The sequence below is a fragment of the Macrotis lagotis genome, chromosome 1 (genome assembly GCF_037893015.1).
Source record: "Macrotis lagotis isolate mMagLag1 chromosome 1, bilby.v1.9.chrom.fasta, whole genome shotgun sequence".
NCBI lineage: Eukaryota > Metazoa > Chordata > Mammalia > Peramelemorphia > Peramelidae > Macrotis > Macrotis lagotis.
The window spans coordinates 721,020,893-721,046,917 of NC_133658.1; the positions used below are offsets into that span (position 1 = coordinate 721,020,893).

Genomic DNA, 26,025 nt, shown 5'->3' on the forward strand with positions numbered 1-26,025 from the left:
CCAGGATGACAAAGTGAGAAGAGTGGAGGCGGGGCGGGGCGGAGAAAGAGGCGCCTGGGACCCTCTGCGCACGCGCAGGTGTTCTCTGGCAGCGATTTCTCCCGCCTCCCCCCACCAGGATGACAAAGCTGAGAAGAGAGGAGGCGGGGCGGGGCGGAGAAAGGGAGCCTGGACCCTCTGCGCACGCGCAGGTGCTCTCTGGCAGCGATTTCTCCCGCCTCCCCCCACCAGGATGACAAAGCTGAGAAGAGAGGAGGCGGGGCGGGGCGGAGAAAGAGGCGCCTGGGATCTTCTGCGCACGCGCAGGACCCAGCCGCTGCCTGGCCTGGGCTCGCTCGATGCTCTCTGGCAGCGATTTCTCCGGCCTCCCCCCCCCCCGCGATGATGACGACGCTGAAGCCATTTTGACGGTGGCCAGATAGTGGAGCTTGGGCCGCGGCCCTGGGGGTAGGTGAACACGGGCGGCCCCTGCCGCCCTTCCTTCCCCGCCCACCTCCCTGGGCCTGGTTTTCGCCTCGCTCTCTGGTCTCGCGCCACTTTTTTCCAGGCCCCCAAACCCGAGGGCGGCTCCGGGCGGGGGGCGGGCGAGGCCGGGCATCATCGGGGCCCGCAGGCGCCTCGCCGCCCCTCACCCACTCCTTGTTGTTGTTTTTTTTGCCGTCTAGGAAAGGGGGAGAGAAAGCCGCCGGAGAAGGGACTGTCGTGATCCTTCGTCCTCCTCGGAAATGGCCAGCGTGAGTGAATGGGAGCCGCGGCACGGGGCGGGGGACGGGGAGGAGCGGGCGGGCCGGCTGGCCGCCGCCGTGTTGTGTGTCCGTGTGTCCGTGTGTCCGTGCTGGCGTGCCGCCCCTCCCTCCCGCCTGGCCGCCGCGCGGCCTCTGGTGTGCGCCGAGCCCTTCCCTGAAGCGGATTGCCGCAGTGGCTTTTGACTCTGGTTATTGAGTGTGTGATTCGACACTTAAACAGCTCCATCACTTTTAGATCTGTCAACGCAATTCCATCTCATTCCCAACGCCTGGCAAAGGGTCGGCTTGTTTCATAAATGTTGCTTGACTTGTGAGAATATTTTTTGACATGTTAACATTGATATCACATTTGTTAAGTAAATCTTTGAATCCTCTTAGAGCAAAGGTTTTTTAGATCTTTTTTGTTGGTTTTGAAGTATTTTGTAGTTTGGTGAAATCTGGGACCCTTCTCAATATGGGGTATAATATAAAATATAAAGAATTACAAAGGAAAACCAATTGAAATAAAGTGGTCAAATTTTTAAAAGATTCATGATTCACTGTTACCTATCCACAAACCTTAGATTATTAAGAGCAGCCGATGGAGAGAATGATAAATTGTAGGCTAGGGATGTCAGATTTTAATTAATATTCTTAAGAACAATAAACAGTAACTAGTTTTTAGTCATAACTTCTAATGACAGACTGTAAAACAAAGGAAAACACTCACCCAACAGTAAAAAATGTAAACAATAAAAAGTTAGTTCCGTGTTTATAGAAGGAAAATTCTACATATATCCAAATAACATTATTGGTAGGTTCAGAGTCCTCTGGCAAAGTATATACTCATAGGTAAACAGGTGACTAATTGAGAATGTAGTTGGAAACAGCCTGTACTTTTACAAGAAAAATTTTGTAAAGATATTGCTTTTATACACAATGTATATCTTGCCCCTCTTAATATCTCTCCCCTTCTTCTCTTATCCCCTTCCCTTCCTAGTTCCCTAGGAGAGTGAGTCTGTGGCTTTGTCTATGTATGTATGTATGTATGTATGTATGTATTTATATTCCCTCTTTGAACCAAAGGATGTCTATTGGGTCATCTAAATCAGTTCTAGTACATATAGTCATGGAAGAATTTTTCTTGTACAAAAGGGATCTTAAAATATCTTGTTCAAAAGAACAGGTTTGTTTCTAATTATGTATGTGATATATTATACATGTCTGTTTCTAAATTGGAAACTACTTGATCTGATTTAGACATTATTATCAGTAGCTTTAAATGTGGGTGGGGCATTCTTTTCTTTTAAATTTGGAGTTCTAAAATCTCTCCCTCCCACTTCCTCATCCCATGAAGGCAAGCAATATATCAATCATACATGTGCGTTCAAGTACAATATTTCCATATTAGCCATATTTTCCTTCCTGCCCCACCCACCTCCATAAAGAAAATGAAGAAATTTGCATTTCACTTTGCACTCAGTCCATTAGTTCTTTCTCCAGAGGTGAATAGCATTTTTTTCATCATGAGTCCTTTGGAATTGTCTTGAATCATTGTATTGATCAGTCTTTCACAGTTGGTCATCATTATAACAGCATTGCCATTGCTGTACACAGTGATCTCCCAATTCTTCTCATCTCACTTTCTGCAGTTCATACAGACCTTGCTGTGCTTTCTTGAAATTACCCCCTCATTATTTCTTATAGCACAATAGTATTATCGCAATTATATACTCCCAACATTTTCAGCCATTCATTTGCTAGTTGGTGAGCAGACCCTCAATTTCCATTTCTTTGCTGTCACAAAAAGAATTGTACATATAGGTCCTTTTTGTTTTCCTTTGATCACTTAAGGATACAGACCTTGTAGATGTGTTCCTGAATCTGGGTATCAATTTTATGACCTCTGGGCATAATTCCAAATTGTCTCTAGAATGGTTGGACTAGTTCACTACTCCACCAAATATATTAATATACTTATTTTTCCCCTCTTTCTGTCCAGGATTTGTCATTTCTGATTGATTTGAACTCTTACCTCAGAGTTGTTTTAATTTGCCTTTCTTTTTCTTTTTTTAAGGTGGTTTTTTTGGGGGTTTTTTTTGCTAGGCAATGGGGTTAAGTGGCTTGCTCAAAGCCACACAGCTGGGTAATTATTAAGTGTCTGAGGCTGGATTTGAACTCAGGTACCCCTGACTCCAGGGCCAGTGCTCTATCCATTGTGCCACCTAGCCACCCCATAATTTGCCTTTCTTTAATCCAGTAGTAATCATAATTATTTCTAGATAGCTTTGATTTCTTTATCTGAAAACCACCTGTTAGTATTCTTTAACCATTTATCAAGGATAAACAATCTCTTTAAATACATTTTAACTCTTTTTTCAGTGTGTATTCGAAAAATGAGACCTTTATAAAAAAATTTTGGATAGTACTTCATTGTCTATGATACTTTTTAGCAAAATGTGGTTTAATTGATTATCTTTTCATTAATATTATATAATAATTACCAAGTTTTTCTTTTGCTTTGAGATTATGATTGCTATCCCTGCTTTTTTTTTTATAACTTCAGCTGAAGTATAATAGATTGTACTTCATTCCTTTTTGTAAACTCCATTTCTTCTGTTTGAAATGGTTTTGTATACAACATGCTGTTGAATTCTGGTTTCTAATACATTCTGCTCTCTACTTCTGTTTTATGGGTGAGCTCTTCCCATTTAGTTTTGATTATTAGCTGTATATTTCCCTCCATCCCATTTTCTTTTATTTCTTCTCTCTTTTTATCCTATCCCTCTTCAAAGGTCTATTTTACTTAACCACTGCTTCCCTTAATCTGCTCTTCCTCTTATCATTTCTCTCTCGTCTCCCACATTTCTTTTTCTTATCTCCTTCCATTTCTAGTCTTTCCTTTTGGATGAGTTATATTTTTATACAACTTGAGGGAGTTTTTGTCTGTCTGTGTGTCTGTGCACATATACATGTGTGTGTGTGTGTGTGTATTCATTTATATATATACTTCCCCTTTTGAACCAAATCTGATGAGAGTGAGGTTCAAGCATTGCCTCGCCCCCACTAGTCCCCATTTTCCCCTCCACTATAAAATCTCTTCCTTGTATACCTCTTATATGAGAAGATTTTCAGCATTCTTCCTTCTGTCAGTATATCCCTTTCTCAACCTTTTGCTGGGCAGGGGGAAAGAATCATTCCAACATGTTCACTCTTCCTATGCCCACTATTTGTGTAAGCTCCTTTTGACTTTGATGTAGAAATCTTAATATTTAACAAGTCCCATCTGTCTCCCTTTTCATTTGCTCTGTAATCCTGGTATTAAAAGAATACAATTAAAACAAACGTCATCAAAGGCTCTTTACTTGTTGTTTTATAGTGGTACAATTTAAAAAATTATTCCAGCATTGAAAGGGAAATTGCTGTAATTCACTTTTTTTTTGTTGTTAAAACACCTGTTGAACCAACAAAAACATGACAACACTAGCTGAAGTGCTGAGAACATAATAAATTAGAACAAGCAGCAATGGCTGCTGTTTTGCTTACTTTTATTTCCTTTTTGTTTATCACTGACTTTTATTCTACATTTTTGAATAGTTTGCCCTCATTCTTAAAGAAGACTATGATATTAATTAAGGGAGGTGATACCATGACAAGCATGTGAATTGGATTTTAGTGAGGGGTGATGTGCTAAGTCACCAGGCTCATTTTCTCCTCCAGGGTCATCTGGATCCTGACTGGAAATGAATCAGGATGACTAGAGATGACCCTGGATGTGAGGCATTCAGGGATAAATGACTTTCCCAAGGTCACACAGCTAGAAATGTCAAGTGTCATGCCAAATCTGAACTCCTATTCTCCTGACTCCAAGGCCAGGACTCTATATTATGTATAAGAAATGACAAGCATGATGATATCAGAAAAACCTGGAAGGACTTACATGAACTGATGTAGACTAAAATGAGCAGCACCACTGTTGCCACCTAGTAGGACTATGTTATTGATTATATTTTTGATAACCACCAAAATTCATGTTTTCATTGAATAGTCTCTGCTTCATAGCAATAGTATTCTAATAATTCTGCTGTTATTTAGAACATTTTTAGAATTCATCTCAGAGCTGAAAATATTCTTTTCAATGGTTTCAGTGATTTTTGCAAATGGCAAAATATTGCTTTAGTGTCTCATAAACTGACTCTGAAAGTAATTTCAAAAGAGGTGTTCAAAGGGGTTATGATCATCGGTGGAATAAAAAATATACAAAACTGTTTTGCTTTCTTTTGTTTGGATATCTAACTTCCTATGCTTGGGCATATCATATTACACAACCTGGCAGCTAGGTGGCATAGTGGATAGAACACCGACCCTGGAGTCAGGAAGACCTGAGTTCAAATATGAACTCAGACATTTAATAATTACCTGTGTGACCTTGGGCAAGTCACTTTACCCCCATTGACTTAAATAAAATTAAAAAATAAAACATACACAATCTACTAGTGCTTATTCTGGAGATTTGATGTTACTCTCTGTGAATTGTACAAAGAACTGGATCACTCTTGCCCTCGTGAAACTTTAGTTGGATTATAGTTGTGTGTGTGTGTGTGTGTGTGTGTGTGTGTGTTTTCGTGTTTTCTCTCCTAGATCTCAATAAACTTGACTTACTATGTTGATATTTTCCAAATGAATATAGCATAGCTAGTATTATAGTCCCTGATTATCCAATGACTGTTGGAATTACTGCATGAATAGTTAAATAAGGTATATACTTAAGAGAAAGTAAATGATTCAAGAAGTATTTCAAAACTATACATAATTAAGCATCAGCACTAGTAAATGCTAAATTAATTGGGGGTAGAGAGGAAGAATTATTGGGATCAGCAGGATTGAAGAAGTTTTCCTGAAAGAAGTGGAGTTTGTGCTTTTCTTTTTAATTTTTCCAATGCTTTAAAAAAAATTTTAGAATTTTATGACATTCACCCCTATGCACATGTATATTTTTAAAGTTACGAAATTTCCTTCCACCCTCCCTTCCCATGCCTCTCCCCTCAGTGGTAAACAGTCAAGATTGTACATACATATTTTTGGTAAACATGTTTACAAATTAGTCATTTTCAGTATGAGGAATTAGGATTAAGGGAAAGAGATACATAAGAGATAATTTTTATAAAGTGTCCATCAGATTCTAAAGAGGGGGTTTTTTTTGGTTGTTTTGCTTTTCTTCTGGATGGGGATAACATTGTCCGTAGCCTGTCTTATACCTAGCTCTCTGAACTGCTGAGAGGAGCTGCTTCCATCAAGGTTGATCATCTCACAATATTGTTTATGTGTACATTGTTCTGTTGGTTCTGCTCCCTTCTCTCAGCATCAGATCCTGTAACTCATTCCATGCTTCTCTAGAGTCTGACCATTTATGATTTCTTATAGACCAATAATATTCCATTTACCATAACTTTTTTAGCCATTCTCCAGTTGATGGGCATCCCCTCAATTTCCAGTTGTTTGCCACTACAGGAAAAAGCCACTGAATATTTTGAAACACATGACACTTTGCCCATTTGTTATGATTTCTTCTGGATATAGGCCTAGAATCAGAATTGCTGGGTCAGAAGAAATGAACCTTTTTATTGCTCTTTGGCATAGTTCCATATTGCTCTCCAGAATGGGTGGATCTGTTCACAACTCCACCAACAGTGCATCAATGTCTCAATCTTGCCACAACCTCTCCAACATTGTTCATTTTCCCTTTTTCTCATCTTAACCAATCTGACAGGTGTAAGGTGATGCCACATAGTCTTAATTTGCATTTCTCTAATCAGTGATTTGGAGCATTTTTTCATATGATTATATATAACTTTAATTTCTTCATTTGAAAACTGTTCATCAATTGGGGAATAACATAGCCTTATAAATTTGATGCACTTCTGTGTGTTTTAGAAATGAGACCTTTGGGGGCGGCTAGGTGGTGCAGCGGATAAAGCACCAGCCCTGGAGTCAGGAGTACCTGGGTTCAAATCTGGTCTCAGATACTTAGTAATTACCTAGCTGTGTGGCCTTGGGCAAGCCACTTAACCCCATTGCCTAGCAAAAACCTAAAAAAAAAAAAAAAGCAAGAAATGAGACCTTTATCAGAATTCCTGTTTGTGGAAATTCTTTCCCAGCTTTCTGCTTTCCTTCTAATTTTGGCAGCATTGATTTTATTAGTGTAAAACCTTCTTAATTTAGTACAGTCAAAATCATTCATGTGAAGTTTATAATGTACTCTTAATTCTTGTTTGGTCATAAATTTGTCCCCTTTCCATAGATGTGATAGAAAAGAGTATTTCTTTATGAAATACTCTTTGAAAGAACTCAGGATATTTATTTCACATATATGTCTGTGTTCCATTAACCAAGTTACACCAGAAACTGGCTAGATGGTAAATCAGGGCAGGACCAGTTAAATTTTTTTGACCAAATTAAATTTTTAGAAGTGAACAATTTTTTGCAATTACCATAAAACCTCAGTAATTTAGACCTTTATTTCAAATGTCATAATTTCCGCATTCACCATTTCAGCAAAGTATAGGTTCCTTTTGTGTTCAAGGCCCTAGGCTATACTGGATAAACACATTTTAAAAATGGCAGTGTGAATATGAAGTTAAGTATTTTAAAGTTAAGTAAAAGTTCAATATGAAAGGTAGTGAGATTTTAAACTTTTTATTTATTTATTGTAGTTCTGTTTTGAATTTTGTTTTTTATTTTATCTTAATTTATATTATATGCAGCTCTTAAAAGTTAATAAGTAGATCTTTTTAAACTTGATTCTTTCACATTTAAATAACTTTGTACTTTAACTTCAAATATGTGTATTTTATTCATTTCAAACTATCCCATTGTATTAATCTATATGCCTCACCTATGATCACCAGAATTTTCTATATTATGCAAAAGATTAATATTAGAGCTTACAGGATGTTGAGCAAGTTTGGACTGAGACCAGTTAGGTTAGTATAAGAGTTTACCCACAAGGTCAAGCTCAAAGGTCCAGCTCTTTTATTTCTCAGGCCTTTGAAGACACCAGAGATTGATTCCCACTTCTAGCATTCCTGAATATTCTCTGTGTTTTTGCTTAATAAAAAGGAAAAGTGAGACATTGTAACTAGGATCCACTAATCTTTGTTATGGAATAATTCAGTTTGGATTACATGCCCAATTGATATAATCATCTAACATAAAAATAAATAACATATTAGTAGTTTCTAGCCTTAACTTTTTAATATACTTATTTGTTATGTCAGTTTCTAAAATTGAAATATCTGCTACATGAATGATGCTATTCTAACTTCTGGTTTGCACTATGGAAAATCTATATATCCTTAAAGAGCTTGCTTAATATTTCAGTAATTATAATATCGTTATCAATTCTATTTTGTTGAAATATACAAATAAGAATATGACTAGCAAGTTTTGGAAAAAATCACACTCCAATGTAATTATGTATTTACTAAGGAGATATGTGCAATTTTAGAAATAGAGCATTTTTTTCTTTTTTTTTTTTTTTAATTTTAGGTGCTCTGTAACAGAGCCAAGCTGGTTACATACCTCCCAGGATTTTACTCTTTAGTCAGGAGGGTTGTAAATCCCAAAACTTTTTCTACTGCTGGATCTTCAGGTTCAGATGAGTCTCATGTAGCTACTGCACCCCCAGATATATGTAAGTAAAATATATTTTTATATAATATGAATTTTATTAAACTTGCAGCAAATTATTTGATTCTCTCCCTCTCTCCAAAAATGGATCTCATGACATTATTGATTACCCTACTGTCCTTTTCCCCATTCCTATACCTGTATTGTATATAGATATAGATATACACTTGCCTCAGTTTTTCTTAACTGTAAAGTGGAGATATTAATAGCACATAATTCATAGGATTGTTGTGAGAATCAAATGAGATATTTGTTTTGTTATTTTAAAAACCTGATATGTATAGTACCTAGCACATAGCAGGTGCTAAATGCTTATTCCACTTTCTTCGTTCCCTTCTCCAAATGCTGTTGAGATTGGAAGTTTTAAAAATAATTCATCTTAATCTCTTAAGAAAATCTTTCCTTTCTAGTTTTCCCCTGCCTTTCATTATTATGATTATTATGATTATTATTATGCATGAAATATTTAGCTAATACAATTTTAAATTAAAGAAGAATCAACTATTTAAGAAGAAATGGCAGTAACTACATCTGGGTCCAATGACTAGAATATTATAGGTGCTAAATTAAAGCTTATTCCATTCACTTCTCTACCTTCAAATGTTTACATTTTAACTTATTCAGATAAAATATGACTGTGATGTATCTGTCTCCTCAAATTTCAATAATTTTTCTACCTTAATTGTCAATTTAATGTATGATCTGTCTCTGCTGCCTCCATTTTGTCATATACATCTTTTCCTTAAGGTCTTTTAATCTGGTCTTCATCATTATCTACTAACCCTAGATTATTTGCTCATCACCCTAATCCTATTTATCAAAGTGTAAATGTATTTGTTTTTGAAACTTAATTTTTTGCTTTTATCTGTAGTTTACTACACTATCTGATTTTCTGTTTCTGATTTCTTAATATTTCCCAAGACTCAGCTCTTAATCCTTTATTCATTCCTAAACCTTTGCTTTAATTTTCAAGCCAGTAGATAATTCCCTATTTTTTCTCTTTTAACTCCAACCTTTCTTTCAAATTTCATATATCTATTTTCTAATAATAATTAGAATACCAATTTAAAATCCTACTGTCACCTTAAATTCAGCTAGTATGCAGTTGACTGCAATTGTATTTTTACTTACCAAGAACAAATATCCAAAACTATTAATTCATTTAAAAAAAATCCATCTAATATTTGGGAATTGACCTTAGCCAAAAATACACACATCAGCTTAAGAATAACTGTAAAACTATTATGACTGAAATTGGAGCGGAAATTCAGTGTTCATGAATGACCCAGATTGTTAAAGTAAAAATGGTAATACTCTATAAATTGGGGGGGGTACACTTTATGTAGTTACATTGAGACTACCAAGAGATTCGTTTATAGAACTAAGTAAAGTCATAGTGAAAATTAAAAAAGAAACAACTAAATATACAACAATACCAGAAAAATTGATCCTGCTATATGATAAATTGGTTAGCAATATTTTTTTGGTACTGGGTACTTTGGAGTACAAAGAATTGATGCTATTTTCAGTTTTTTTTTAGATATATGAAAAATACCATCTGTTTTTGGAATTTTATAAATTATTGGGGTGGGAGTGTTCATTTTAACTATATTAATCTAATCCAATAATATTACATTATTTGGATCTTCCTTTTTAAAACAAAAGCATTGTAGTTTTAACAACCAAAAAGACCATTATATGGTAAACATAGTAAAATTAAAAACTTTGAGAAAAAGACACTACTATATCTAATGCTTAGGAAACTTGACAACTTGGCGGAGAAGTTTAGACTGCATATAATGCCATATGCCTCCCTGAATTTTAACAGATGGATAGGCTTTATTTTTTTTAAAACTATATGAAAAAAGAAAAAAGGAGAAAAATGCATTTATTTCAGTTTGTGAAAGATAATTTTTTTCTGCTTGACAAATTGAAATTATTAGGGACAAAAGATATGTTTGCCTATATTCAAGTCAGAAATAATACAGAAAAAAATAAGATTGGAAAATATTTATGACAGATATTACAAAACTTGAAAAATCACTAGAAACTATTAAAAAATTTGCTGTCTACAATAGATTAAATCGTTAAAAGATGTAATTTTCAAAAAAAGCCCTATGGTTGTTAAGAGTCGCTTGACATAATGTCAGCTGCCTGCCCTAGTTATCAAAGAGATGTAAATTGAAATAATAGTGAAGTGCCACATCTTATCCTGTCAAATTGGCATATTTAATTAAAAGCAAGAAACTTAGTAAGATTGAGATTATGTTGCTAATGAATTTAGAATTAGAAATTTTTTTGAAGAGTAGTCCAATAGTATCCTTTGGTAAATTTACTTTATCTTTATAGTGACCTAAACAAGCAAAAATAAACTTAGTAACAATTTTCATAGCAAAATTATTTGTAATTGCAAAAAAATATAACTAAATATCTAATGATTAGTTAAATGAGAAGTAATTTTGTACATTAATGTGATGGAATCATGTAATACAATTAAGACCAATGCCAGTAGGAAAATATCAGATTATAGACTTTTTAGTTTTTGCAAGGCAATGGAGTTAAGTGGCTTGCCCAGGGTCACACAGCTAGGCAATTATTAAGTGTCTGAGGCCGAATTTGAACTCAGGTACTCCTGACTCCAAGGCCAGTGCTCTATCCACTGCGCCACCTAGCCGCCCCAGATTATAGACTTTCATGAATTAATGCAATTTTTTAAATGGATGGAATAAGTGGGAGAGAAAAAAAGTATTTTCAATTCTTATTATGTGCTAGATACTATACTAAGTGCTAAGAATACAAAGATTATAAAAGAGATAATCCTTTTCTAATTACACTTACAGGAATGGGTCACCTGGAGGAGTAGGAAAGAGGTGAGGGGAGGAAGAGGAATGAACTGGGCCACTCAGTAGGATAGGAGCACCAAAGATGAGTGGATTAACTTTTCCAAAGATTGGGGTCTTGGGTCAGGAAATCCCCAGTGTGTAGAAGATACCTAGTAGATGCTACAGATCCAGATGAGGAAAAATTGTGCAGTGGGTACTGACAGATGGTAAAATTGGATGAATAGATGGATTGTAAAGCTGCAGTAGAGTCTGAAGGGCAGCATTGGTCTTGTATGACTATTCATTGAGGCTATGGTAGATACTAACTTGTGTAACCTTACTCCATCCTTACCTACTCCATCCTTACCTCAGTTCACTCTCTAATATCTATCTCCCTCTCTGTTCTTGTCCAAATACAATAGAATAGACTAGAATGGAATGGAATAGAATAGAATACAATAAAATTAGAATTAGAACTTAACAGCTAGCACCAGTGTCTCCTGCCAGAAATTTCCCTACACAAGGACATGTCTCTTAGAGTACCTTGCTACTTCCCCCTTCTGGTCTTTCTCCTCATCTCTGTATCCACCTTCCTAGTCCACAAAAAATATAATTCATACTTATCTAGAGCCATAAAAAGATGAATGTGAAGAACTAGTTGTTAGGGCACAGGCCTATAGTCCCTGCCACTAGGGAGACAGAGGTACCTGAGCTCTGGAATTCTAGATTGCAAGGCAGGGGGGAGGCTAGGCTGATCCAGATCAAATCTGGCTTCTACACCAAGTCTGGCACTCACATAATGAGTTTCATTGGGTTATAAATACATCATAGGAAATCAAAGAATGCTACAATACTACTAGGCATTTTATCAACTTAATATTTAGGAGGAGCAAATCAGCCTATATGGGGAAAAGAGCAGGTCAAAATTCCTGGGTCAATCAACAATGACTCTTGCATTTCATCCTGAGTAAGATGGGAATACTTAGTCTTTTTTTTTTTTAAGAAAAGAAAAGGCAGTGAATGCATAAATAATTATGATTATGATTTGGGAGTACCTGTAAAGTTATATTAAAATTAATTTAAACCTAAATAATAATGAAATAAGTTAAATATTTTTGAAATGTTGCACAAAACTTAGTAGACATTTAGTGGACATTGCACTACTGTCTTATTCATAAGTATTTTCCATCCCAAACTTAAACAGATTAGATAGGCTGAAAATTTCTGGAAAGTCCTATTTATCTTGAAGGCAAATAGTGTGAAGATAGCTACATTAATGCTTCCTGTGTCTGTCATGTGAGCCTTTTGATGAGACCATTCATTTTTTTTCCTTAAGTTCTACATGAATTATGCTTAATATTATGTTAAAATGACTATCAACTTGTAGTATTTTTAAAATGTATTTATGTAACCCAAGTAAAAAATTATATGTGAAAAAGCAAAGAAAAAAATAGAAGTCAATTTCAGTAGAGAATTAAACCACATAATCGTATCTTGCATTTTTTTAATATATCAATTTCTCCATAGGTCTCAAAAAAAAACAAAACATGATTTTTACCCGTTTTTGACATGTTACTGGTACCATTATTTTCCCATTCATCTTTGTTAGAAATCTTAGAGTCACTATGTATCCAGACCCTGACAGAAGGAGATGGACTTATAGTAGACAGAAGAATTTCTAAAGAGTAATTACAATAAGGGCGGCTAGGTGGCATAGTGGATAGAGCACTGGCCCTGGAGTCAGGAGTACCTGAGTTCAAACCCAGCCTCAGACACTTAATAATTACCTAGCTGTGTGGCCTTGGGCAAGCCACTTAACCCCATTGCCTTGCAAAAACTAAAAAAAAAAAAAAAACAATAATTACAATAAAAATTTATGGCATTTCAAATACATGTCTTTTTTCAATAAGAGAAAGCAAACAAAGAATATCCAAACTGAAATTTTCCAACTCCCTGATCAAATTTTTAGCATGTTTGTTTTCTAAGTGAACCTTGAATTTTATTTATAATGGCATAGATGTGGATGATTTATGTTCTCCTTAAAGAGCCACAATGCTTAGACACCACCTGCCTTTTTCCCTTTCACCCAAAATTTTCATTTTCAGAAGAATTTCCTACTTTATAAAAAAAATAGCTCCAAAAGCTATAACTTCTGTGCCAAAATTGGAGAAAAAAAATAATACTTCCATTTCTTTTAGGTTCAAGGACTGTGTGGCCAGATGAAACAATGGGACCATTTGGACCCCAGGATCAAAGATTTCAGCTCCCTGGAAACATAGGTTTTGATTGTCACCTCAATGGGTCAGCTTTGCAGAAGAAAAGTCCAGTTCATAGAACTTTGCCTGATATCCTAGCAGAGCCTTTATCAAGTGAAAGACATGAATTTGTGATGGCACAGTATGTAAGTGAATTTGAGGTAAGAGTTATTGTATGGCAAAAAAGTAAAAATCGGGACAGCTAGGTGGTGCAGTGGACAGAGCATCAGCCTTGGAGTCAGGAGGATCTGAGTTCAAGTGTGACCTCAGACACATAATAGTTACCTAGCTGTGTGACCATGGGTAAGTCACTTAACCCACTGCCTTGCAAAAACAAAATTAAAAAAGAAAAAAAATCTTGTGAAATTATTTCTACCATTGCAAAATTGCCAGTTTTATCTTAGTTTCTTGCCTGAGGCATTCAGGTTAAGTTAACTTGCATAGGGTTACAAAGCTTGCATGTCTCAAAGGCAAATCCTGAAAACCTAGTCTTCCTGACTCTAAGGCCAGCCTTCTAGCTAACTAGCTATTCTATCATGCTGCTTATCAAGATTTCACATTCCCTAGAAATTTCTTAGATAGTTAATAAGGAGGTGCTGTGCTGGAAACTTTTGCTCTTGTCTGAGCTTATAGTTTGTTTATACTAAAGGTTCTACTGCTCTCTTTCCTTTCAAAACTACCTCATTTATTTTTTATGTATTTTATTTGTGTATGAATTGGCTTATTCATAAGAATGCCAACTACTATCAGGGAAAGGCTATTTGGCTTTTTATCATTATATCACCCAGCTTGTAATACAATGCCTGGCATATAGTAGAATTTTACTTAACCATTAACTGCTTGCTAATTGATTAATTCTGCATAATTATACTGATATCTAATAGGTCAATTCCTGACTCAAAAGTAATATTAAAAGCTTGACTTTTGGTTAGAGTTTGTACAAAAATGTGTTTCTTGGGGTTTTTTTAAGAAACATTAGCAAAAGCAGAGTATTTTAATATCTTAGCATAATTATTCCTATTCATATATCTCTTGTCCCAACTTGACTTTGTCATTATAGAATATAGAAGCAATAAAAAATTAATTCAGGTTGTAAAACAATTTCTCCAGGCATTTTTTGGAGCATATTCATATTATTTAATTTCATACCTGTGAAACATGTTCATCATCAGATACAGCTGAGAAAGCTGAGAAAGGAGATGAAGTAATATGTAATATATTGGTTTCCATGCAGTGTTCAGTGATCTATAGGAAGAACCTCCAGTACTTCTGAGTGGAGACCTATAGAGGAATAATAGGAGGATGGGACATGAATGTCATATACTATGAGAAACTATTATAACAGTTCCCCCTATAGGGGGAATACAAGTTTTTTTAAAAATTCTTGAATCTTCTACCACTGAAATGTACTTTACCTATACATCTGTAGTATTAAAGTTAAAAGACATTGACATAGTACTTTTAGTTTGCAAATTACCCTTTCAGTGTCTCTGAAGGGAGCATCCAAAAAGGTTCTATTTTTATCAACTTAATCTTGTGATTTTTGTGAATTGCAAAGCAAAGATTCAATAGATTCACACTATTTATTGCCACCCCATAGTACAGTACTTTTTAGCAAGGATTCTAATATTTATTTCTAATTATTCTTGAAAGGTAGAGCAACCTATACATTTTCCTTTTATCTCCTCATAATAAACAAACCTTTATTGATTTTTATTTATTTATTTATTTATTTATATATATATATATATTAATTATACAAATTCTGTACCAATGCCAAAATAATAAGAAATTGACATTTTTTTATTGTTGTTGTGCTTCTATACTCTATATCTTTGATTGTTTGGTTGATTGATTCTTGTACGTCGCTATCAAAGAAAGTCAAAATGACATCCCTATGTTAGAGATGAGTTACAGTGTATCTGACTTGCTGATCAGACCAACATGAGCTTGGAATGTTCTCCCACAGGAAATAGTCTGTATGAACACTCTAGGGTGATTACTGTAAACTTAAGTATCACATGTTTCCTTTGAGCTGTTTCAGTTCTGCCTTATTCATAGAGCACTAAAGTTCCTAAAGAGGCACTTTCAGGGTGTCCCAGGATCACTGCTTCTGACCTCCCATCCCTCACGCCCTGTGAGCACTTGCTCTGTGTGACTTCTCCATAAAATAGTCTTTTTGACGAGCATACTTATTGAACATCGTGGCGAGCCCATTGTAGTTGTACTCTTTCTAGTAACACTTGAATGCTTGGCAGTTTAGTTTGAGAAAGGACCTCAGTGTGTGATATCTTCTTCTGCCAGGTGATCTTCAGAGTCTTGCTAAGACAATTTAAATGGAAGCAATTCAGTTTCCTAACATGGCACTGGTATACTGTTCAGGTCTCAGGCATATAGACTTGCAATTTGGTAGTCAGTCTAATACCTCTTCTCTCCCACACTTTTTTTGGAGCTTCCCAAGTACTGAGCTAACTCTAGCAATGTATGTGTCAACCTCATTATAATGTGTACCTCCCTGGAAAGTAAACTGCCAAGGTAAGTGAATTTATCCACAGTATTCTAAATTTCTCCATTTACTGTAATCAAAAGTTCCACATATGGATGGTTTGGTGCTGTTTGATGGAGCACCTCTGTTTTCTTGGTGTTAATTATTAGGTCATAGTAAGCACAAGCAGCAGAGAATCAATCCATACTTATCCCTTCCTTCTCCTCTACTCCAAGACCCAACCTTTATTACAAGAAACAGAAAGGGGAAAGGCAGGGTCCACAAAATTCTTAACCAAATTTGATGGCTTATGCAATCATATATGCCTATGACAGCCCATCTCTGCAAAAAATCCGGGAGAGAGATACATTTTTCTCATCTTTTCTCTCAGAACAGATTTAGCCATTCTAATGAATTCATTATGAAGAATAAAGGCTTTAAATTGTATGTATCTGTTAAGTGCTTGATAATTATGTCATCTATCATCTCATACAAGAATCCTTTAGATCTTAATACAGTGCTTGTTTTCCAAAAAAGACAAATAATGAAATGTTGCAAGATGATTTCACAGGTGTCAGTGCAGCATAATTCTGGAGTTTTGATCCATTTCTTAATCTGTTGTATGTCCTATATGGAATCAGATCTTGTAAATAAATATCACCATCACATTTATATAAATGAGACTCTTCTTTATCCCTATCTTAGCAGAAGAACTAGTTCAATTTGACAATATATGTTATAAAAATAATTTTAATTGTTTGTGCCTCTACCCCTATGTGATTAAAGTCCATGTGTGTGGTTATGGTTCTTTATTTTTAAATCAAACTAACTAGAGACAACTCAGTAAGATGAGAGATTACTTGAAACACAGATTTACCTACTTTTATTATTTTGTTCCCCTTAGGGCAATGATGCACCTATTGAACAACAAGAAATTAACAGGGCAGAAACTTATTTTGAAAATGCCAAAGTAGAATGTGTAATACAAACATGTCCAGAATTACTTCGAAAAGGTATGTTTTATTCTTTGATATTCAGATAACATAAGTAATGTTATTATTTATTAAGAATGCTCTCTAGTTGTGGTAATGTTTAAATCTCAGATTTAATACTGTACTTTTTATGCTGTACATTTTTTCCCCTATTCCACTTTGGAGTAGAATATTGACTGTGATGCTATGTTCTAATAATGGAATTGCTAGGTGACTCAGTGGATAGAGCACTGGCCTTGAAGTCAGGAGATCAGGAGTTCAAATTCAGCCTCAGACACTAGGCACTTACTATTGTGTAATCTTAGTCACTTAACCCTGATTGCCTGGCCTTCAGGACCATCTCCAGTCATCCTGATTCATATCTAGCCATTGGACCCAAATGGCTCTGGAGGAGAAAGTGAGGCTGACAATTTAGCACATCATCCCCTTGCTCAAATCAGTTCACTTGCGTGTCATGGCATCACCTCCCTGATGTCATAATCTTCAAGAACGAGGGACAAACATCATCATCATCATCATCATCATCATGTTATAATAAACATTAATTAACAGTTTGATTATTTATTATTAATTCATCTATCATATGCTTTGCATTGTGCTAGGCACTAAGAAACAAAAACATCAGCCTTTATCCTCAAAGAATTTGCATTCTGCCTAATTGTGAGTTTTGATTCTAAGGTACTTCAGTTTAGTATAATAGAATACCAATAGGAGTCAGAAGATCTGGGTTCCAATTCTGACTTTTAGCCTTACCAGATAATATGAACTTAAACAAACCTTAGCCTGTATTTCATCAGTAACATGAGCGTAATAGTGATCTCTGATTTCACTTAGTTCTGGTGTTTATGTGTTTTTGTCTATGGAAGAGATTTAATCTCTTATTAAAGAATAATTGGAAGTAAATTAGAAGTTTTAAGATCATCTTAGAAAACCAGAATTCGTACCTCTTTTGCAGAAATTATTTTCATTTTTTAGTAAAGTAAATTTTTTAGTAAATTCTGAGTTTTATTTTCCATTCTCATGAACAAAGTACCTTATAGAATTTAGTGTTTTTCCTTTTAAAATTTTTAGTTTAATGTATTTCTTCCCTAAATGCCTTGCATCATATCCTTCCTGATTTAGCTCTAATAATGTAATAATGTTGGAATTTCTATGTAGCCTTTTTTTAAATACTTAAAAAGATTGTGATATCCCTAGCACATATATATATATATATATTTTCCCTCTATAGAGGCACATTACAAACACTTTACATCTTAATAGAGGACCTGTATGCTGAAAAAATTTGTTTTGGTGATAAGCCTCTTCATACTTCAGCTAAACTTTCCCTCAGACTATCTGCTATTGGGTTATCCTTAAAAGTTTTTCTAGTTTAATAGGACTTGCCAGTTTTTGCTTTACCAACATAGCCTTCAAAAGACCAAGGTCTCTTCCATGTCTGTAGAGGATAAGGATGAACTCAGGTGTAACATTTAAAATTTCAATTCATTTCTCTTAACAATCTGAAGAAAAAATAATAACTATTATCATCATTCTCATTATTAATGAGAAACTGCACTGTCTAGTAGAAAAAGTACTGGACTCATGGAGACACCTAATTTCAAAAATATCATCCATTATAACCTTATTTCTTCTGTTAAAAATAGGATAATACCTGCAATACTTTAAAAAATATTTTTAAAAATAATTTGATTAAGTTTACATAAGTAAATATATTAAGTTAAATAAAACAATGGCAACCCATTTGAGTTAAGTAATTCTTAATAGTAGATATTGAAACTTAAGCACTATAAAGTACCTTAATTTTGGAATTGAATGAGAAGAAAATAAGAGAAAAATTGTAATCTACATCTCCATGGAATGTTGATTTTATTCTCTCACTAGATTTTGAATCATTGTTTCCAGAAGTGAATTCTGGCAAACTAATGGTACTAACTGTAACACAGAAAACCAAAAATGATATGACCATATGGAGTGAGGAGGTTGAAAATGAAAGAGAAATGCTGTTAGAAAAGGTATGTACACCTGATATTTCTTACCTTTTTTTCCCTGCAGGGGTGGATGCAATGGATCTATGATGTCATTGGTATAAGGAACTCCACCATGTGTAAACTCTCCACCAATGTCGATTGGCAACTCATCTGTAACTTACAGTCTTAGAGGCTTGCCTGGGGTATTGAAAAGTTAGATTAGTTTTCATCTTGGACACAAAATTAAAACTTGTCAGATGCAAGATTCAATCCTGGGCCTTCCTCACTCAAGGCCATCCTGCTGCCTATCCATTTTTCCATACTGCTTCTCCTTTCCTCTTCTTTCTCCCATCTATGTACTAACCTATCCTTCTTTTTGTTTTGTTTTTTGTTTTTGTGAGGCAGTGGGGTTAAGTGACCTGCCCAAATTCATAGGTGGTAAGTATTAAGTGTCTGAGGCTGATTTGAACTCAGGTCTTCATGACCTGACTCCGGGGCTGGCATTCTATCTACTGTGCCCTACCTACCCCTGTAGTAATCTATCAAAATGAATTTTTTTACATTTAAAATTATGGCCTTTATGTCCATTGATAATGGTCATAGCTGATATTTGTATTGGCCTTTGTGGTTTAAAAAGCACTTTATGTTCTCATTTTATTCTCACAATTACCCTGTCTGGTAAGTGGTATTATAATTATCTCCATTTTACAGATAAAAAAAAACTGAACAACTATAGGACTACAGAGCTAGAAAGATAAGATCCTGATTCTTTTAAGTTTACAACTGACTTTATATTATATCTTTTAATCTTCATGCCAACTATGTATATCCTTCCCATCCTATAGATCAAGAAAGAGGATAAGAGGCACTTGCAGGGGCCAATCTGTTAGATCTGAATTGAGTCCTGACTCTTGTTACAGCACTGTAGCTGTAAGCCACATCTCACTGCCTCAGGCCAGTTTCAAACACAAAAAGAAAAGGGGACCACTAAACCCCATCTGAGGATCCCTGCAGGTATATAGTAACTTAGAAAACCACATATTCATAGTATCTATGTTCTATTGAATTTTTATTTATTTTATTAAATTTTTCCCATTTGTATATTAATCAGGTTTTGGGCAATACTTGGAAGTTTTGGATACATGTTTGAAACCTCTGCCTGAGACATTTCTCTTTTTTTTTTGATGCTTTAAAAAAAATTTTTTTTTATTTATTTAAAGCAATGGACTTAAGTGAATTGCCCAAGGTCACACAGCTAGACAATTATTAAGTGTTTTGAGGCTGGATTTGAACTCAGGTACTCGTGGCTCCAGGGCCAGTGCTCTATCCATTGAGCCACCTAGCCACCCAAGGCATTTCTTTAAAGAAATTTCTTTTTAAGTTATGAATGGATTGCTGAGCTCCATGAGTGCAGAGACCCTAAGCTCAAATCCTTCCTTTGTTACTTTATATTTGTGTGCCTCAGACCTAACTCCTGATGCCACATTACTCTAAACTCCATGGTTCTTCCCTCACCCCAACTCTGAGAACAATATTCTGCACCACCCTACCAGTTCCTGGAAAGTATGTTCATCAGTTATACTGAATCTCCACTTGGTTATCCTTATCACAGCTCTGACTTCTCCCCACCCTGGTCATAATTTTCCTATATTGTGTTGTCTTCTTCTTTTGGATGCAAATACTTTTAAGGTCAGAGATCATTGTTTTGAGTTTGTATTATCCCCAGTGCCTGGGCAAAAATAAGTGCTAATACATACTTTTCCATTCATCCATTCCTAACTATTTTGTGAAATCTTCTTGTGAAGGCTTGCAGCTATTCTAGCATACTGTATACTTCACAGCAACTGTTTGTCAGGTTAGTTGTCGTTGACTTCCCTCTTTATAAAATAAACATCACCCAAGAGTTGAAGTAGTACAGTTTCTATAAAAAATGCACCCAAGTTACTGTCCAGTGGAGGGTAATATGCTATAGCCATGCTATAGCTGGTATCTTGTTTGAGATTTTTGTGGTTTCAGTATTTCTCTTTAAAAACTGTTGTGTGCATCATCATTAATATCACCACCAAGAATTAAAAAATATATCTAAAGTTTTCATTTAATTTTTTCCAGCTTTATTCAGAATTGTAAATATAAAATTTTGGAGTGTACAGAGTAGAAAAAATGTTTTTATGATTGTCACTACCATACCAAATAATATAAAGATTACAACAGAAAATATTTTGTAAGGTAACTTCAGTCATCAAAATTGCCCAAAGGGCTTGCATGTGTGTGTATACACTGTATCTAAATCATTTTGCATTTTTCTGGTTTTTAGCTTTTTAATCTGGTCTAATTATCTATTTTAATTTCTCTGTTAAAGTCCTTTATAAGGATGTTAGAACACTAAATATAGCCCTGAAGGTGAGAATATTATAGTTGCTAAGTCTTAATGTTTTTGCCTCCACAACATCTTTCACATAATGTCCTAATTTAGGCTTTTAACTCTTGCAAAATATAATCTCACCTCACTTTCCTCAAGAACTCTCCCAGTTGTTTCTATTATAAAATCCCACACTTGGGCATTGAAATCTGGCTCCAACCTCACTTTCTGGATTATTTCACTTTCCTTCCCTTAACAACTAGGTGGCACAGTGGTGAAGAGAGCCCACCCAGAATTAAGCTGTGACCTCAGATACTTTTCAACCATGTGACTGTGGGCAAGTCACCTCTGTTTATCTGTCCCAGTTTGCTCATCTGTAAAATGGAAATTATAACATCTCCCTAACATAAGATAATTATAAAGCACTTAGAACAGTGTCAGGCACATGGTACACACTAGTAAAATATTTTCTTCTTGTTGTTATTATTGTATTCTATATACCAACTCAGCTGATCAGTGTGCTTTTTACCTGAACTCTACATTTCATTTACCATCTCCATCTATGCCTTTGCACAAGTGACTATGTTTGGAATGTCCATTCTCCTATCTCTCATTCTTACCTTTCTCAGATCTCAACTCTGGTTCCACACACGCTTTCCTGATTTCTCTTCCCTAATTATGCTCTCATTCCCAAATTTCAATCTAATCCTCTGGCTTATGGGCCATATTTAGCTTAGTATTGCCACAACAATCACAGACAGAGCTCAAAATTCAATAAATTTAGGTGCTTTGGAGGATGAATTAAATAAATATTTGACCAAATATTTCCTGCAAATGATGCTATAAATATCCAAATGTCCTTTGATAGTTAAAAGGTTCCCCTTTCCTGCCCTAGTTAGAAGACCAAAGGACTTGTTTGGTTTGGATTTTTGTATGTCTGGCGGCTAGCACAGTGCCTTGCAGCTTAATGTTGTCCGATTTGATTGAATTGCTCTTAAATGCATTATCATTTTCTAGAAAATTTCCAGATGTAGAGGTTTTGTGTCTGTGTGTGTGTGATGACAAATAATGTTGCTAAAAATATTTTAGAACAATAATTTTTTTCCTTTTTTGTTAATGATCTCGAGTCTAAAGTGCCAGATTGGTAAAAAAAAAAAAATCTTTTTTGGAAAGCCTTTTATAATAACTTCCTTCTATGTATAGGTGTGTGTCTCATTTTTCTGTGATCCAGACATTGCTTTTGTATTTTTGTCATTTTTCTTCCCAATTTAGTAGGTGCTAATTGTACCTAATAGTTTAATATTGTTTTGCTTTGATCATTAAGCAAAGTAAATGCTTTCTGTGAATCCATTGTTCCTTTGACCATTTATCCTTAAGAGAATGAATGTTCTTCCATACATTGTGTGTGTGTGTGTGTGTGTGTGTGTGTGTGTGTGTGTGTAGCTTTCAGGCTTTTTTCTGTTTTACAAAATTTTTAAAAAAGGAATTGTTATGTCTGCAATAAAATGTAAGAGGATTCATTATATAAGTGTTTTATATTGTGTTAAACATTGGGTTTGAAATTGTCCATCTTTTTCTTTGCTTCCTTGTAGGGTTTTCTTCTGTACTCTGCTCTGCATTGTTTAATTCTTTTTCTCCCACCTCCCCCCAGGATGGCTATAATTAGCGTGTGTGTGTGTGTGTGTGTGTGTGTGTGTGTGTGTGTGTATTTTGCTTTGCGTGTATCATTTTTAAAACATTTTCTGAAAGATTCTACTTCTACTTGCTACCTTGCCCTTCTATTCCTTAACCAGATATCATTCAAAGAATCTCTCCCTTACCCACACCTCTTTACTCCCCTCCCCATTAATCTATACTCTCTTCTATATCCCCATTAATTTACATACCCTTTTTTATATCCTCTTAACCTCTTACCTTCCCCTTTAATGCATTACCCTCCCTATCCTCTCATCTCTTTATGAATTTAGAAGACTTTTTATAACCATGTGTGTGCATGCACGCATGTATATATATATATCTATCTATATATAAAAATTTCCTTTTTAACCCATTCCTGATGAGATTAGGTTTCCAGGCCTACTAGCTCTCCTTCCCCATCTAATTCCTCTGAATCAGTTTTTCTCATAGGTCATTTATATAAGATGGTAAAGGTATTTTTTCAACATGTTATTTTATCTTGATTATATTTTTGTTTTTATGTAATGAAACCCAGCTACCTTTAGCTTATCTCCTATAACTTCTTATGTTTAAAAATCTTATTTTCATTCTGCAGGTGATGTACATCAGCATCAATCCCTTTGTAGCTCTGTATTTCCTTATTTGATCTATCCTAATTGTTAAACTATTAGAAATATATTTATGTATTACCATATAAAATATTAGAAATTACATACATTTCACACAAAGTATTTCTACCAGTACCTAGAGTATATCTAGAAGAAAGTAGAACTCTGAAGCTCTAAAAATCAATTAGTATAGACTGATTTAGAACTGTTAGAATCTCAGAATTGTAAAGAATAAATAAATTGAGTGTGGGTGGGTGTTTTATTTTTATACAAAGATTTCCTGATTTTTCAAATTCAGTTTAGATCCAGAAGAGATTATAAGTTCTTCAAGAGCTTGGATTGTGTTGTTTTGTTGACATTACAGTTTTTAAATAAAATTCTTAATGAATATTTATTGAAATGAATTTGAGGATTTTCATTCAAGGGGGACAGTAAGAGTAACATTTGGAAATGGGGTGGGAGAATCTGGACAACAAAACTTAATTTGAATAATAGTTTATAAAATAGTAAATAAATTAGAATATTACTAAATTCATTGGTCTTTTTAAATGAAGACTATTGAAAGGATGAATGTTATTAATCAAAGCAGTTATAAAATATACAAACTATCACCCTCCCTTTTGGCAAAGATATTAGGTTATTAAAATAGTCATTTAATATTCATTAATTTTAGTTTTTATTTTTGTTAATGGTCTTCTCAAAGCAAAAGATGTTCTGTTCATGATTTTATTTTAGCGTAGTAAAACACTGACCCTAGAATGACATCCTAAGTATTTTATCATTTGTATAATCTTTTTTTTCTCTTACAGTTTATAAATGGTGCTAAAGAAATTTGCTACGCTCTGCGTACTGAAGGCTATTGGGCTGACTTTATTGATCCATCATCTGGATTGGCAGTAAGTAAATGTGTTATGAAAGCTAGAATATGTGAGTTAGGTTGACCATAGTTCTGAGAGAAATGTTTTGGGAAGTTCATTTAAATCTAGGAAATATATCTCAAAAGTCATACTTGAGTGACATTTGGAGAGCTTTTCATTCCAACTTCTCATCTTCACTTTAAGGAGCCAGCATAATTTTTGTTATGCAATAAAATCAAAATCATTTTTCTTAAGTAATGATGACAGTTAAATCACAGAAAGATTTTTCAAGGTCTTCCCAATTGTAAATGTCTTCCCCATTTTGATTATTTTTATATATTCTGTATTTCTCTTTTATATTCCTAGGTGGTCATGTTATCTCCCCCATTAGAGTATATGCTGCATGAGAGAGCATGGATTATTTTTTTGCTCTTTGTTTGTATCCCCATCACTTAGTAGGGTGCTTTGCACCTTACTAAACATATATTGAATACATGCTGACTGACTTGTGTATTTAATAAAATATTAGAAGTCTATATCATGTTAAATTGGCTTCCCTAACTAAACTCTCCAAAGTTTTTGATGGAAAAGACTAAATTACTGAAATTGATCATCCTTATTACTATTTTGAATGCCAACATTTTTAAAATAGTTACTTTATAAGAAGTTTTAGTTTTTAAAATCTTAAATTTCTATTTGTATATTTTTAAGAAGTTTGTGAGTTAATGAATTTATATTGGGATCCTAGTCAAATTAAGTATTATGCATGTGAAGAATTAGTGAAATGTATCATGATGTAATCTGTACAAAATTAGCCTTTTAAGTCTTCCTGACTTGAATTCAAGACTTGTCTCTTGACACATAATGGCTCTATTCAGTGTTCTAGGCAAAGCTATAATTTAATAATGTAGTATAGCTAGCATTTTTCTTTTGCCAGTTAGGCAAAATTAACATTAGGCAGTGCTTAATAGAATATAATCATTACCTTGTAAAGGATATATGCTAGATGCTGTTTTCAAGCAAGAGAGACAAATCAGAGAAGGGCAGAGAGTATTTTAATTTGAAGGGGCAGTGTTTTATAATGCTCATTTCATAGAAAAGAGTGCTATAAAAGGCACTATTCAGAAGTAAGTACCTTAATGGTCTCTTTGTCTATGTTTTTGAGGTATTATATTTATTTATGGCCATAAAATTAGTATCTACTTGGTTTTGAAGCAGTCTGTTGCTATTTTTTGGTTCTAAATAATAAATAATCTTTCTTACTGATTTTTTTATTCTTAGTTTTTTGGACCATATACAAACAACACTCTGTTTGAAACAGATGAGCAATATCGACAATTAGGGTTTTCTGTTGATGATCTTGGCTGCTGCAAAGTGATTCGCCATAGTCTTTGGGGTACCCATGTGGTTGTTGGAAGTATCTTCACAAATGCCACAGCTGAAAGTCACATTATGAAGAAATTAAGTGGAAACTAAGAGGCAACTGCACTGTTTGTACCTGACACTTTGACACTATCAACACTGTCAAAAGTCTTCAATTTTTTAAAACATATTAATTTCTTGGTAAAAACAAAATATTTATTTCA

At 34.7% G+C, this 26,025-nt stretch overlaps 1 protein-coding gene across 3 annotated transcripts; it reads left to right on the forward strand.

The window, feature by feature from the left end:
- Positions 1-344: 344 nt before the first annotated feature.
- MMADHC (metabolism of cobalamin associated D) lies at positions 345-26,025 on the forward strand. Of its 3 annotated transcripts, none has more exons than XM_074216019.1 (8): positions 345-447; positions 666-734; positions 8,274-8,418; positions 13,435-13,637; positions 16,881-16,989; positions 18,853-18,983; positions 24,392-24,478; positions 25,721-26,025. In XM_074216019.1, the coding sequence occupies exons 2-8, from the start codon at positions 726-728 to the stop codon at positions 25,913-25,915; spliced, it is 879 nt and encodes a 292-aa protein (XP_074072120.1). In that variant the 5' UTR covers positions 345-447; positions 666-725; the 3' UTR covers positions 25,916-26,025. The 3 variants fall into 3 exon arrangements, with proteins under 3 accessions (XP_074072120.1, XP_074072118.1, XP_074072119.1); XM_074216017.1 differs by having other exon boundaries at positions 346-447; positions 13,435-13,652; XM_074216018.1 differs by having other exon boundaries at positions 386-451; positions 13,435-13,652.